This window comes from Chionomys nivalis, chromosome 24, assembly GCF_950005125.1.
Source record: "Chionomys nivalis chromosome 24, mChiNiv1.1, whole genome shotgun sequence".
NCBI lineage: Eukaryota > Metazoa > Chordata > Mammalia > Rodentia > Cricetidae > Chionomys > Chionomys nivalis.
This window is the reverse complement of record NC_080109.1, coordinates 21,137,406-21,152,192: the sequence shown is the minus strand read 5'-3', so window position 1 is coordinate 21,152,192 and position 14,787 is coordinate 21,137,406. Positions and strand designations below refer to the sequence as shown.

Genomic DNA, 14,787 nt, shown 5'->3' with positions numbered 1-14,787 from the left:
CCTGAACTTTTGCTTATTAAGCAACAATCTGATTTGCAATGTGACCTCCTTGGTGAGCTTGCCTTGGTCTAGGCTAGGGGATGCTGAAGTCAGTTGTTTGGGGAAGGTAGCTGCCTTTGAATTTGAAAATGCTTTGTTGTTTAAAATTAACTGTATGAAGGCTTTAGCTGAAAGTCCTGAGAGCTGACTTAATTTTGTATATATCAACAGAACCAGGTGTCAAGAAAGCAGAGTACAGATATCTGAAGTCTTTGTGATTCTGTCGGGACACACCAGAGAGCTTCTCCTTGGAAGAGCAAGGTATCACTCTTTCCTTCTGACAATTCTTTAAATCTCATCTTCCACAGCAGACACCTGCAGACTAAGGGAGTGGGAAGTACACGTGTGAACATCTACTTTACCTATCTATGAACTCTCTCTGTGGGTATGTGCACACGTGTACACAAGTTCATACTACAGGTACACATTTACAGCTTAAGAAGTGCCTTTACTTTGTCTCTGTACTTTACTTTTGAATGCCCCTACAAAGATATAGTATCCCATCTTATGGTATGTGAGAACATCACTCATCTTGTTTGGTAGCATTCATTCTTTTAACCCCTGTATACTGGGTTCTTTCCAGATGGTAGGGACCTTATTATTGCCCAGCTTGTAGGTAGCAGGTCTAGGCCTACATGGAATTCTCCTCACCTCTTTTGCTACTTCTAAGACTACAAGTCTCAGAAACATGCAAACTGAGCCTGTAAGAATAATGCTAGAAAAGTAAGAATGAGTGGAGACTTTAAGGCGAAAACAAGACAAGAGACCAAAGGGGTGTTCTGAGACCATGGCTTTATCAAGTGACAGAAAAGGCAAATGTACTGAGTATTTATTTTTCTACCCCTAAAAGTAATCTTTCATAAGTCAAACAGAATTGATATCCATAATCGGTGAGGCAGATAGTAGGAGAACTGTTGTTTTGAATGAATCACATTCAGACAGGTTCAAAAGCACCACAGGAAATCATACATGCCCCTCCGGAATCACAGTCACCGAGTAAGACACTAGCGGGAAGAAGCTCACACTTAACATTTATTCCTGGAAAAACTTCTTGAACTGGTGATTAAATGTACAGTCTGTGAGCACTCAGGAAGGAAGTAGTGACTACTGTGAGTCAACTTGGGGACAATCAATGAGAACAAGCCTTACAAACTTCTTTCATTGTTTTTGATAGAGTAAATGCATTTTTCTTTGACTTGAATTGTTTATACATGCTTCATTATCTACTAATGTCTTGGTTTAATCTTGTCATTCTCCTCACGAACATGCTGAGCATGCACACACATGCCCATGAATTGCTCTTGTACTGGAAGCTCAAAGAGAACAGGTCAGACAGAAAGCAAGGGAGCCCTAGAGAAGAGCACTTAGAGAGCATTTTTGCAATTATGCACTGAGCTGTTAGCTGCAAGTTGAAAGATTCATAAAACACAATGCCTATCTTCAGAATGTCTGTTATCTATTTAGGAAAGCAGACAGAGTTTGGCTTTTTCTCACAGGAGTGTCCTGTGAGGGACTTAACAGTTTGTAGTGCATAGTGCTGTCTCTCTATGCAGAGCACACCTCCACCAGCCTGTGGATATAATCCTCCTCCTACTCAGGGAGGGGATCCTTGAGCCAAGTCAGCAAACACTCCTGCTGTTTTAGAGATGTAAGACAATCTCTTCTAGCCAAAGGAACTCATGATAAAGAATCTCAGAAACTTCTGAGAAATATGTTCCCTCTTAAAATACAAACATGTAAAGAGAAATCAGCTGTGTTTTCTCTCCACTAATGCTGTGAAGATGGGGTATCTGAGGCAGTCATAGTAATTTTGTGACCATAAAACCAATCCAGATTGCTGATGTCACTGAATATCTGAACTAGGACCAGCAACAGCAGTGTCTTAACTTCGGAGTCTTTTTGTTACACACACACACACACACACACACACGGTGAGAGGTGAGAAGAGAGAGGGAGGGAGGGAGGGAGAGAGAGAGAGACTACTTTTATTCAGGTATGCTCATAAGCCCAAGCACAGATGATACACATAATTAGTAACTGTGTTTTCTGCTTAGATTAGCAACTTTTTTTCGATTAGTAATGTTTAATAAAATAAAGTTTTGAATAGTTCTTCAAAAATACTAAGGTGAAGGATTTAGGTAAAAGCTAAACTATACCATAATGCATAGTTTCCAAGATTATTTTATTACCTCAATAAACAACCATTTATATCTAGTATTTATAAAGCCATAATTTATATGTTATTCCAATGTACTTAATCGCAAACACCACTAGAGGCTTTTGGTACACAGTACTCTATGGCTTTAACTAGAAAGATTTTTTCTTTCTTCTTTTCCATCTTCTTTTCTTCCTCCTCCTCCTTTGCTTTTTGTTTTGTTTTTCCAGATACGGTTTCTCTGTGTACCTGTCCTGGAACTCACTCTGTAGACCAGGTTGGCCTTGGACTCACAGAGATCCACCTGCCTCTGCCTCCCAGGTGCTGGGATTAAAGGCGTGCGCCACCACCTAGCAAAAAAATGTCTTCCTTAGGGGCTGGAGATGGTTCAATGGTTAAGAGCACTGGCTGCTCTTCCAGAGGTCCTGAGTTCAATTCCCAGTTCAATTCACAACCATCTGTAATAAGATCTGGCGTCTCCTTCTGGCATGAGGGCACATATGGAGGCAGAATGTTGTATACATAAAAAAAAAAGAACATGCAGTTCTTCTTCTTTTTCTTCTTCTTCCTCCTCCTCCTTCTTCAAAAAAGTCTTCCTTACAGGTTAACTATGACTGTATGACTGCAGACATTGGGGACGTTTTAGTAAGTTTACCCTAGCCATTCTCTAATTCTCAGTGAAGCAGTTTCTGTCATCTCCTTCCCTATAAATAACCTTCAGAGAAAGAAAGGTCATTGGTCTTAGACATTACTATATATAAACAAACCATGGATAATGTGTAACATGATATAATTACCTGGCTTGTGGCAAACCATAGCTGGTCCCCACTCCAACCCGAGGCAAGCTGTAGACAACTTTTTTAACTGTTGCTTGGTCAGGAAAATTAAACATCACAGAGGCTGCGGTAGAAGAAAAGAAGGTGCTTTAGCAAACCGCAAGAGAGCTGCCCACTGAGGACACAGTACTGAACGAATACTGTGGCTTATCTGCAATGGCAAAGCGTTTTCACAGAAGAGGAGTCTTCTCTACAGCTTTGTCCATATGACTCCAAAATGAACATCTTCAGACACACTTTGCTTTGGTGGTGGCACACAAGAGGAAATGCAGACAACAACTAAACTCTACTTTACACGCGAATGAGCAATATCAAGTGAGCACATTGTTCAGGCTCCTTCAGAGACTTACTTCTGTTTGCCATGAACACTTCCAAGGCTGTGTTCTGCAGAAGGTAGCGTCTCGAAAACACGGCTCGGATCTCACTGAACATCCATTTTCCATGAAGTCCCTCAGTGTATGCAAGAACCTAAGAGAAATGGGTTAAAAGGACAGTAACCAATAAAGAACTTAAGGCTTAGAGAACACTTTATATAGAGCGTCATGTAAAATCCTAAAATCTTCTGCTTTCATGATATATCATGGTATTGTCAATCATCACAATTTCCACCTTTCAAAACTCTCCTGACTCAAGAGGAAACAAAAGAGTAAGAATAATTATATACTGAAAATGAACCTGTGGCTTAAACAGAAATTATCCTGTCTGTGACACACACTGTTGCTACTACCAAATATTCCTCTTTCTTTCACTTTCTCACTTACTTCATGGAATCCAGTTACCACTGCATTTACCTTTTCCTGACTGGTCTGAGCAAGACTTTTCCAGTAAAAGGTGAGATAGCAGATGTTCTTAAGTCTGTATGCCACATGTTATATGCTGTAACTGTTCAATTTCTCCCTAGTAACCTGTCAGCAGTCATAGACTGAAAGTCTATGACTGAGGGTAAAGACTGTGTATCAATACAACTTTATTTACAGTTAAGTGACTGAATTTGGAATAAGAATGGAATTTGGCTTGAGCCATGTCAAGGGTAACTATAACATTATTCCGTTTTCCCAAATTGCCTTGAAACTCTGGTAGAACATTTGACCTAGTGCTGGCTAATGAGAGCAGAGCTAAAAGCACCTGAGGATGCTTTAGAAATGCTGATGAGTCACAGGACATTCTCCTGCCCTTCTTAGATGAATGGAGATGTAACAGCTGACATCATAGCAGCTTGGGAGAACCATGAGGAACATCAAGGAGGTGCACAGGTTGGCCCCACATTGGGCTGTTGGAACATGCAGAACATCCCACAGAAACCCAGTATCTAGACTGCCTGCTCCACAGCACAAATCAGTTCACAGCTGATGGTGCTACATTTGCAGCGTATGCAAAGCACAGTCTGTTTGAAGCACCAGTGCTGCTAACATGAGAACTTTTCCTTTGCATCTGTACAGACACTTACTTTGCTGAAAGTAGAAAGTAGTTCTTAAGTTTCATATACATTAGGCTTCTGTTGCTCTGAAAGTAAGCTATGAAGTCTTTTCACGGTTCTTTTAAAAAACTAAGGCTGTTTCACAGAGAAACACTGTCTCGAAAAACCAAACAACAACAACAAAACAAAACCAAAACCAGACACACACAAAAAAACCCAAAACCAATCAAACAAACAAAAAAACCCAAATGCAAAATAAGTGTTTCTAATTCTGGTGGGTTTGTGTGTGTATGTGTGTGTGTACACATGTTCCTGTGAGTATATATAGGTATGCACATATAAGTAAAGGTCATAGAGATCAATGTTATCTTCCTCAACTGCTCTTTACCTTACTCTCCTCTCTCTCTCTTTCTTTTCAAAAGTATTTTGTGTGTATTAGGATTTGCTTGCATATATGTTTGTGTACCACCATAGCATGCCTGGTACCTGTCATTGTCAGAAGAAGCAGTCAAATCACTTGAAGCTGGAGTTATAGACTGTTGTGAGCCACCATGTGGATGCTACAAATCGAACCCAAGTCCTCTGTAAGAGAGGTCAGTGCCCTTAACTGCTGAGCCATCTCTCAGTCTCTCCACCTTACATTTTGAGGCAGGGTTTCTCACTGAATCTGGAGCTTATGAATTCAGCTAATCTGATTGACCAGCAAGGTGATCCTCCTGTCTCCTACTGATCTAGCATTATGACTGTGGCAACATACCACCATGACCAGTTTTTTTTCTTGTTGTAATATGTGTGGCAGGGCTGCGTCCCCGGCATCCAGCCGCCCATATGGCTAGCTTATGCCCCGAAATAATTACATGAAAACTGTATTCTTTTAATTACTGCCTGGCCCATTAGTTTCAGCCTCTTATTGGCTAGCTCTTACATATTGATCTAACCCATTTCTAATATTCTGTATAGCATCATGAGCTGGCTTACCAGGAAAGATCTTAACCTGCGTCTGTCTGGAATGGAAAAATCATGGCGACTCTCTTACTCGACTTCTTTCTCCCAACATTCTGTCTGTTTACTCCACCCACCTAAGGGCTGGCCTATAAATGGGCCAAAGCAATTTCTTTATTAAATAAAAATAACTCCTCCATCATTTTCTTCCTTATGTGGTTGCTATGAGGAGCCAAAGTTAGGATCTTGTGCTTATGTGACAAGTACTTTACGCTTGTCACTAAGTGCTCTCCAGGCCCCCATTTCCAGTTCTTAACTCAGTTTGAGTGTTCCTAAGGCCAGAAGGTCTTCAGAGGTTATTACATGTATTTAAGTCCTGAGACACTCAGAATCAGCCAGACTCTTGCTAAATCTTGGTTCTGCCATTTGCTAGCTTTTGGTCTTAGAAAAATTACCTGACTGCATCTGCCTTTTGTCTTCTGAAAAGTGGTAACAATAATACTCATTGCTGGTTAGTTTAAGGACCAGTAAATATAGAGTAGAGGGCCAGCTCTATGAAGTTGTTCTTACCACGTGACAACTCCTCTCAGCTTCTAAATGCAAAACTTTCCATGCATTTTACAAAACGGTTACTATGGTGACTCATTGCACTTCATATTTACACATTCTCAGGTAACTATAATCAGTTGCTGTTCCAAATCTCATACACCAGTATAGTTTTTTTCAGAATAAAGAAATGGAAAGAATACAAGATTACCAACATCTTCTGCATTTGTGAAGTGACAAATATCTTAAGACAAATAGCTGAAAAATATCTGCATATAGTTATTTCACCAAGAAAAAGTAATTAAGACCATTGACATTCAGTCAAATGAGTAAAGCATGATAATTTCTTGTGAACCTGTGCTGGGCCCTCATGTTAATATCAGTATGCTATATTAGTGTGTGTGAGTGTACATTGTGTACATGCAGACACAGGTATGTTTACACGCATGTCTGTCTGCAGAAACTGCTATGTCAAGTAGGTAACTGGGAAAACAAGGTGGCCTGACTCTGTGGGTGTCCCATGTGAACTTACACGTTCTGTCAGTAGGAATTTACCAGTCTCTTGAGTCTACCTTAATCCTTCACTACTTGCTCTATTAAAATGAATCTGTGCCCCTTAAATCTGTTCCCTCTCCTGGCTTGCATGATGACAAAGCCTATCAGAAGCACCAGAAGCCACAGAAGGGCTTGCTTCCTGTGCTGCACTCCTTCAGTAGCACCTGCTCTCAGCCAGACACTGAGGTACACAACAGTCAACTGCCTCCACCGCACAGGAGTCCCTAGGGACTTCTGACCCCAGCAGTTCTAGAGCAGCGTCTCTGGTGAGGACATACCAAGGACAGCTTTACCAACTCCTTGGAAAGAAATTTCTAGAAAAAAAAAATGCTAGAGGACAGTGGTCCAGCAGAACCGTTGTGTGGCTGGCATTCAGGAAGCTACAGCATAGCAGAAGGGCCTTATCCTAGGCTTCTAAGGTAGCCCACGATACTCCTTCTGCTTATATACAAAATTCCTATAGTTCTTAGAGTTTCTTTATTTCTTATTAGCCATTCCCTTGCTGCTCCAATCTCTTGTTTTAATTATAATTATTTATCCTGCACTTCAGCCATGTAAACTGCTGTGTGGTTTCTTTCCCCTGCATGGATTCAAGAGATTCGTCAAAGGCAGTGGGAAGGTCATAGTGTAAGACACTAGACAACACTGGGGAATTGTGTGGGGGAAATAGAAGGCTGTGCACGCAGTGGTGGAGTGGTCAGATGGGATATTCCTAGGGCATGTGATGAGGAGTTTAATCTATTGGTGTGCATTTCAGAAATGTAAAGGAATATCATTTATAGTCAATTGAATGCTGACTTTACGGCATGTTTCTATAAAAGTCTGGGCGCCAAGCCCAAGTCTGAAATATGAACTGATACAATAAAGCTGTTGTGTTTTATTTATACCTTTACTAGTTACATGTCATCTAACTTTTAGGATATTCTATAGCAGTGCTTTAACTTGCCTTTCTTGTAGTTCAAGATATTCTTTGACAACATTCAAGTATTTTTATCAAAAGCTGAGGTTTGTGGTTTTGTTTTCTTTAACTCAGGTTTTCCGTATCCTCTGGCTGTTTCCGTGCTTCTGCAAACTAGTTAGTTCTGCAAACATTACAGAATCTAATCAAGAACTACTAACTACCTCATTTGGTTCCATTTTCTGAAGGCTGAATAAACATGTATTTTATTACATTCCATAGGTCATAAACATGAACAGTGAAGGATCTTGATCCCAAATCTTTTTTTTTTTTTTTAATTTCATCGAGATACTGAATTTGTAGGCAGATACTGATTTTGGGAACCAACAACAACAACAAAATCTCCTAATTACTGACTGTTGGAACCAAAAATAACATGTCTTTTTCTTTTTTTAAATTATTTTTTTTATTGAGCTATATATTTTTCTCTTCTCCCCTTCCTTCCTCTCCCCTCTTCTCCTACCTTCTCTCATGATCCCCATGCTCCCAATTTACTCAGTAGTTGATCCCAAATCTTATGGAATCTTGTCATCTTTAAAAATGACCACTAACTATTTTGAGTCAAGTGCCTGGTATACAAAAATAAAGACTATGCTAGCCTGTTCCCCAAGGTCATCCTCATTCACCTGTGAGTTGAAGCACACAGGAACCAGGATGAAATACCAGCTTGTAAACCACCTTCCCAAAATGTATGCTTAACACACATTATCAGGTGATCATGTTGAAGAAAAATAGGGCTGATGTGCATTCGTCTGTATCAGGCATGGGCAGCACTGTCAGAAGCAGAATGGAGCTGTCAAATCAGTTTTGTCTTGTATTTTCCTTCAGAGACAGCTAATACTGTGCAAACTAAAAGTTCTTGTTTAGTGATAGTCTTGAGGACCTCAGGTCACCTAACACATACATTAGGATGAACAGCACATATACTTTCTCTCGGGATATGGAAAACGCAAGTTATATGTCAAGCAGTAGCTGCTGTTTAGAACAACTAAACGCCACAGAGGTTGGATGTATCCTTGTCAGTGCTTATGAGGTGGTCATGTTTTATAGACATTTCCAGTTCCAACAGCTTAATTAAAGAGTTTATAATTCAATATTAAGTTACAGGTCCCAATTACTTTTATAATTCCATGTAAATTACGAATGGCTCAGAATTGTAGCAAATATATTCAAGACAGAATAGTTCTAAAGAAATCTCAGGTTTCTGTTCACACATGAATATACACACTTCTTTTTTTTATTGCTTTATAAATAATACCATTCAAAATTTCCACTTCCTCCCCTCCTCCCACTTCCCCACTCAATATACACACTTTTTTCACATCTGCCTGCTGACCTGGGAAGACTCCCCACCTGGAAGAAAAGCAGAAATGGAGACAGAAGGAGCTGCCTATCCAATCACTGCTGGTATGACACACTTTCCAACTTCTCATGCCTGCTCCTGGTGATGCTATTTCCTCATCAAATTCCAAGAGAAATAAGAGATAGGGGTTCTTTCTATTTTATTTTTACATAACCAGTCTCTTGCTAAAAATACAAAGAGGTAACTGCCCTGATATAAGATCTGTTGAGGGTGAAGGACTTTGAAACACAGGACATGGGGGCTAGAGAGATGGTTCAGAGGTTAAGAGCATTACCTGCTCTTCCAAAGGTCCTGAGTTCAATTCCCGGCAACCACATGGTGGCTCACAACCATCTGTAATGGGGTTTGGTGCCCTCTTCTGGCCTTCAGACATACACACAGACAGAATATTGTATACATAATAAATAAATAAATATTCTTTTAAAAAAAAGAAACACAGGACATGGAAGACAGTGATGGAGAGATTAGGTGTGGGCACTGATGGTGAATTTAAAAATCCTTTTATAAGTCATATGTTTTCCCAACTGTTTATTTTCTTTTTATAAAAATTTATTTATTTATTTATTATGTCTGTGTGTATGTCTGCAGGCCAGAAGAGTGCACCAGACCTCATTACAGATGGTTGTGAGCCACCATGTGGTTGCCGGGAATTGAACTCAGAACCTTTGGAAGAGCAGGCAATGCTCTCAACCACTGTGCCATCTCTCCAGCCCCCAATTGTTTATTTTCAAGACAAACTGGATCCATTTGGATTGTCAACTTAAAGATACTTACAAGTTATTTTTGATGATAGATCACTAGGTGCTTTTTAGCATACAGCATGTATAAACATTGAGCAACATTTGAGAATGAAATTTGACAATTCCTCTATGTATGTAAACATGATTTTCAACACATCTTTTTTTGTTTTGTTTTGTTTTTATTCAATGTTATTTTAATGGTTGCCTAAGTACCTTAGTCAGATATTGTGTTACTTATATATAATGAAATTCAATTTGGAATATAAATTATTAAAGCATATTTTCTACCAAGAATCCAACAAAAATCATATATGTGCCAGTATATGTGGTGATATTTTGTTTATGCTATAACAAATAAAGCTTGCCTGAGGATCAGAGTGTGGAGTTAGCCATTAGTTAGCCATAGAGGTTAGGCAATAATGGCACACACCTTTAATTACAGCACTCTGGAGGCAGAGGCAGTCAGATCTCTGTGAGTTCAAGGCCACGCTGGGCCACAGGAGATTGATCCAGTCTAAAAGAGAAACAGAGCCAGGTGGTGATGGCTCACACTTTTAATCCCAGTACTAGGGAGGTGGAGACAGGAAGGGATATGGTTGGGTGGAGAAAGGAATATAAGGCTGGAGGATGCAGGAGCTCAAGGCATTCAGTTTGAGGACAGGATACCCCCTTTTCAGTCTGAGGATTTCGTAGAGGCAAGAACTTCAGTGGCTGGTTCCTTTAATTCTCTGATCTTTCAGCATTTACCCCAATATCTGATTCTGGGTTTTTATTATTAAGACCAATTAGAATTTGTGCTACAAGTATATATCTTTTTTCCTTTTTAAAAATTGAAAATAGATTCTTCTTTCACACAAAGCATCCCGATCAGTTTTCCCTCCCTCCACTCCTCCCAGGAGTGTCCTGGCATGTACTGTGAGAAGGAGAGGTAAAGATTAGAATAGCAAAGGTGGGTGGGGGCAAGATGACAAGGTTAGATCAGGAATCATGCGGAGTTTGGGCCCTGTTCTGAGATGCCACTTGAGGATTTTATACAAGGATCCCAGATGTTTAAATCAGCACTTTACAAATCATTTCTGTGGCTATAGTGAAGAAGGGATTTTAACAGGAAAACAGGGAGGCTGCTCCAATAATATACACAAACTTTAAGTCATAATTAGTTTAAAAAAATTATGAACTCATTCAAAAGAATGTCATTAGAGTTCTTTGCAGTATCATACATTGTGACAAGTCTTCTAAACTGATCTATTTATTACCTGCATTCTTGAGAACTAGTAGAGACATGGGGGGGGGGTCTGCTACATATTCCTTACAAAGCCTCCATACAGGGCACCTTGATCACTTTGTTGAGTAAAACATTTAGCAGTTTAATTTACAAATGAACAGAGCTGTAACCGGAGTCCTCCAAGTCCACTTTACACTCTCCAAAGTGTGGCCTGAGAGGGATGCGGATGAAGCTGCTATGTTTTTGTCGTAATCGTGAGTGTCCCCGTGTATAAAGACTGTGTCTTTTGACTGTGTTTCCTAATTTCCTCAAAGTTGACACACTCTAAAATCTTACATTTTTCTCTTTGCTGTTAATTTTGAAAGGATTAGGGACTGGAGAGAAAAGAACTCAACATTACTGTAAAGATAGTAGTTTGTCCGAGCCCGGTGTGGTGGTACATGCTTTTGATTGCAGCATTGGGGAGGCAGAGGCAGGAAAACCTCTGAGTTCAAGTACAGCCTGGTCTACAATGAAAGTTCTAGGACAGCCAGGGATATACAGTGAAACCCTGTCTTGAAAACAAAACAAAACAACAACAACAAAAGATGATAGTCTGTAGAAACTGGAATGTTAACTTCCCTTGCAACGTTCTATGCCGTGACAACAGTTTACATTTATAAGTCCTTTACTTTTAGACACATTTTCTTCAAATTTTAGTTCTGAGATAGCATGCTTTCTTTCATGTGGTCAAACTGCTATTTGTATACTATAAATTGTCAGCAAAGATATTTAGCCTTTTGAAAATGTACCAGATGAGATGTTAGTATAATTATTGTTAAAGCTAAATAGGTCAATGCTTACCAAGCTGACAGAAAAGAGAACTGCTTTTGTTGGGGATCTAATTATGCTATGAGAGAACTCTTCCACATATGAAAACGTCTTGCTGTGACGTATTTAAATACACAATTTCTAATGGAGTGGGAAATATTAACTTTTTTAAAATTAAAGACTCAAGCATCTACTTCCTGGTTAGCATATGCTTATATGAACTTGCAGGAGACTTGCACAAAACAGAAGCTCAATGTCTTTACAACTCGGATCCACAGAACTTTAAACATCAAAAATGCTGTACCAAACACTTCATCAACACCCAGCGGAGCTTCTGTGATGCACACAGTGCACACAAAGTGGCAGTTATAGTTACTAACAGTGCTGTGAATTCCCGCATTTATCCACCCTGTGCCTTCTGCCCAGCTTCTAAGTCAACCATTCTGAATACTTTTCAGGTCCCCATGTGCCATGTTCTGTCACACTCCAGTGCCTCTGCGGATAATATTTCTTCTGCCTGCGAATCCCTCACTGTTGTGTTCTGCTCATCAACTGCCATTAATGATTAAGCTCAGAGACCCTACTACTTCTTCAGAGCCCTGCACTCACCCCTTCCTAACAAAGCAAACCGCTATGACTATTGGCTTACGTGGTATGTCTTGCACACCTGTGACTCTATGGCTGGTCAAAGACAGGAATTTTCAATGCATCTCATTATTTACTGGTCATACTGAGAACAGGGGCCACCCTGTTCTCACCCAACACACACACACACACACACACACACACACACACACACAATTTAACATCATGGATGGTCTGTATTTAATAGTACATATCTTCAGAAAAGTAACTTTCAGCAATTTTTATCAGATTTATTCATTTTATTTTACATATGGGTGTTTGTTTACAAACATTTTTGTGCATCATGTGTGCTGGATATCTGTGGAAGTCAAAAGAGTGCATTGGATCCCCTGGAACTGGAGTTATGGATGTTTGTAAACCACTATGTAAATACTGGAAATTAAACCTGGATCATCTAAAGATGATCATCTTAACTGCTATGCCATTTCTCCAGCCCCCCCAAAGGTTCTTGATAAATATGGCCTTTTTCATTTTAAACCAGTCATTAATGGTTTGAGCTAGGTATGGTGGTTATAATTTCAGTGCTTGAGAGACAAGAGTAGGAACTCACAGGATGATTGTAACTCCTAAGCTAGCCTGAGCTGCATAGGGAGATTCTTAAATGAACAAAGAACTGGGTTGGGAATTTAGGGCAGTGATAGAGGACTTGACTAATACTCTCAAGGCCTGAGTATGATGCCTTGCAATGGTGAAAATAAACAAATACACAAGCGAGAATCCAAAGGCCCTAGACTGATTCCAAGTTTATTAGGACTGCATTGGGCAGGACTCCTTTTTAAGAAGTTGTGATGGCTATTCTTGGTTGACACCTTGACTACATCTGGAAGTAAATAAGGCCAAAGTGGCTGGGTACAACCTGTGAGGGATTTTTCTTAATTAAATCATTTGAAGTGGTAAGACTCATTTTTAATCTGGCTCTTTTGAAATGGGAAGATCACCTTTAATCTGGGTCACACCTTCTAGTGGTAGCCTATATACAGGATACAGAAAAAGAAAGCATTTGCTCTCACTGGAAAATCCATTTGTTCATTGGTATTACGGCCTACTTCTTCGGGATTCCAGTGTATACTGAAGACCAGTTGAGACATGCAGCCTCATGGACTGAACAACTACTGAACCTTCTATTGGTAGACAGCTATTGATGGACTAGCTGCACCACAGCCTGTAAGCCATTCTAAGTTTCAGACGTTCCTTTTTACTGGGTTTACACAGCAGCAAACCCATGATTCCAGCCACAGTAGAACGAACTGGAATGGACAGTTTATATAAAGGCAGTTATCTCAACAGGAAACTTTGGATTGATGGCTGTGAAAACCCTGCCCACCAGAGTCACACTATCCTGAGTGTTGGCTGTCTGACCCAATCAGATAATCTCTCTTGACAATCTGAATGTGAGATATTCAAACACCCACACAGGAGAAGGGGAAGGAGCCAAAAGCAGCAAGAAGACAGTCAGCAGGAGCCACAGAGCAGCTGGCGTTCTGAGAAGCAGAAGCCAAGACAGATGAGATGGGTCTCAGTTCATGCATCCTGTCTCCGGCTCTGGGTGCATCTGGTGCCACTTAGCCCTCCTGGCTCTGACCACACCGGCTTGTTTTCAGTCTTCAACATGCCAGGCTGCTTCCTATGATAGCTAGAAAACATTATCCTCCCTCCTGGAAGCATTTTCCCTCCTCTCTTTGCCTAGTTCACTTCTCATTTACCTGTTCTATTTTTTTAGCTGACCTCTCTGGCTACTTATAAATTCTGCTGCATGATCTCAAAGCACCATACACAAGCTCTCTATAGCATGCACCCAAAGGTAATCTTGTGAATCAATTACACAAGAATAATTGTCTTTTGCAGTAGTAATTAGCAGATGAAAGCTGCTTTAATAAACATTGAGTTTAGAGTTTGTGAAATGTACTTGCTCAAGAAACCCTGACTCCTAAGCTTTGACAATACATATAAGGGGTTCCCAAGAGAATTCTGTCTCTTACCACCAGTGCTACTCTGACTCCCCTCTCCTGGCAAGAGTAGCTGCAGTTGAGACCAACCTGGAGGCAGGGAACACACATCAGTTACAAAGAGTTCTTTAGTTTCACTTTCTCATAATGGTTGGCTAAAATAATTCTTTCACTGAGACAGGGGATCTCTATGGAACCTTAATCAGACTTGAACCCATGATCTTTATACCCCAGGCTTCCAAGGGATGGAATTACAAGCATACATTACCACAGTCGACTACTTTTTATTTTTTATTTATTTGGATGTCATGCTATAGGTAAAAACTTGGGCTTTGAAGGATGACAGATCACCAACAGTTTCTCCTCATACAGCATGAGAGTGCCGTGGGTGCTAAACCAGTAACACAGGTGTCCCAGCAGGCAGGGTGGCACAGTGAGGTACTCCATGCCCTGCTGAGGAGGGAACTCAAAGGTCATCCGTATCAGAACCTCAGGGACAGTAAAGTAAACAACTTGGGAGTACATCTTGGTAAAGTCACTGAGAAATTGGAGATACTAGAGGTACCTGTGACCTCAGAGGTGAGGTAAGTGGTGTGCTCTGCCCTCGTTA

General features: G+C 40.3%; 1 protein-coding gene across 2 annotated transcripts in view; it reads right to left on the bottom strand.

The window, feature by feature from the left end:
* Positions 1 to 14,787, bottom strand: part of Nbea (neurobeachin) — a 487,335-nt gene that overhangs the window by 88,843 nt on the left and 383,705 nt on the right. For both annotated transcript variants that reach the window (XM_057757235.1, XM_057757236.1), the window contains exons 41-42: positions 3,381 to 3,498; positions 2,992 to 3,094 (exon numbers count right to left, since the gene is read on the bottom strand). In XM_057757235.1, coding sequence (XP_057613218.1) covers positions 2,992 to 3,094; positions 3,381 to 3,498 — 221 coding nt within the window. The remainder of the gene's footprint in view (positions 1 to 2,991; positions 3,095 to 3,380; positions 3,499 to 14,787) is intronic.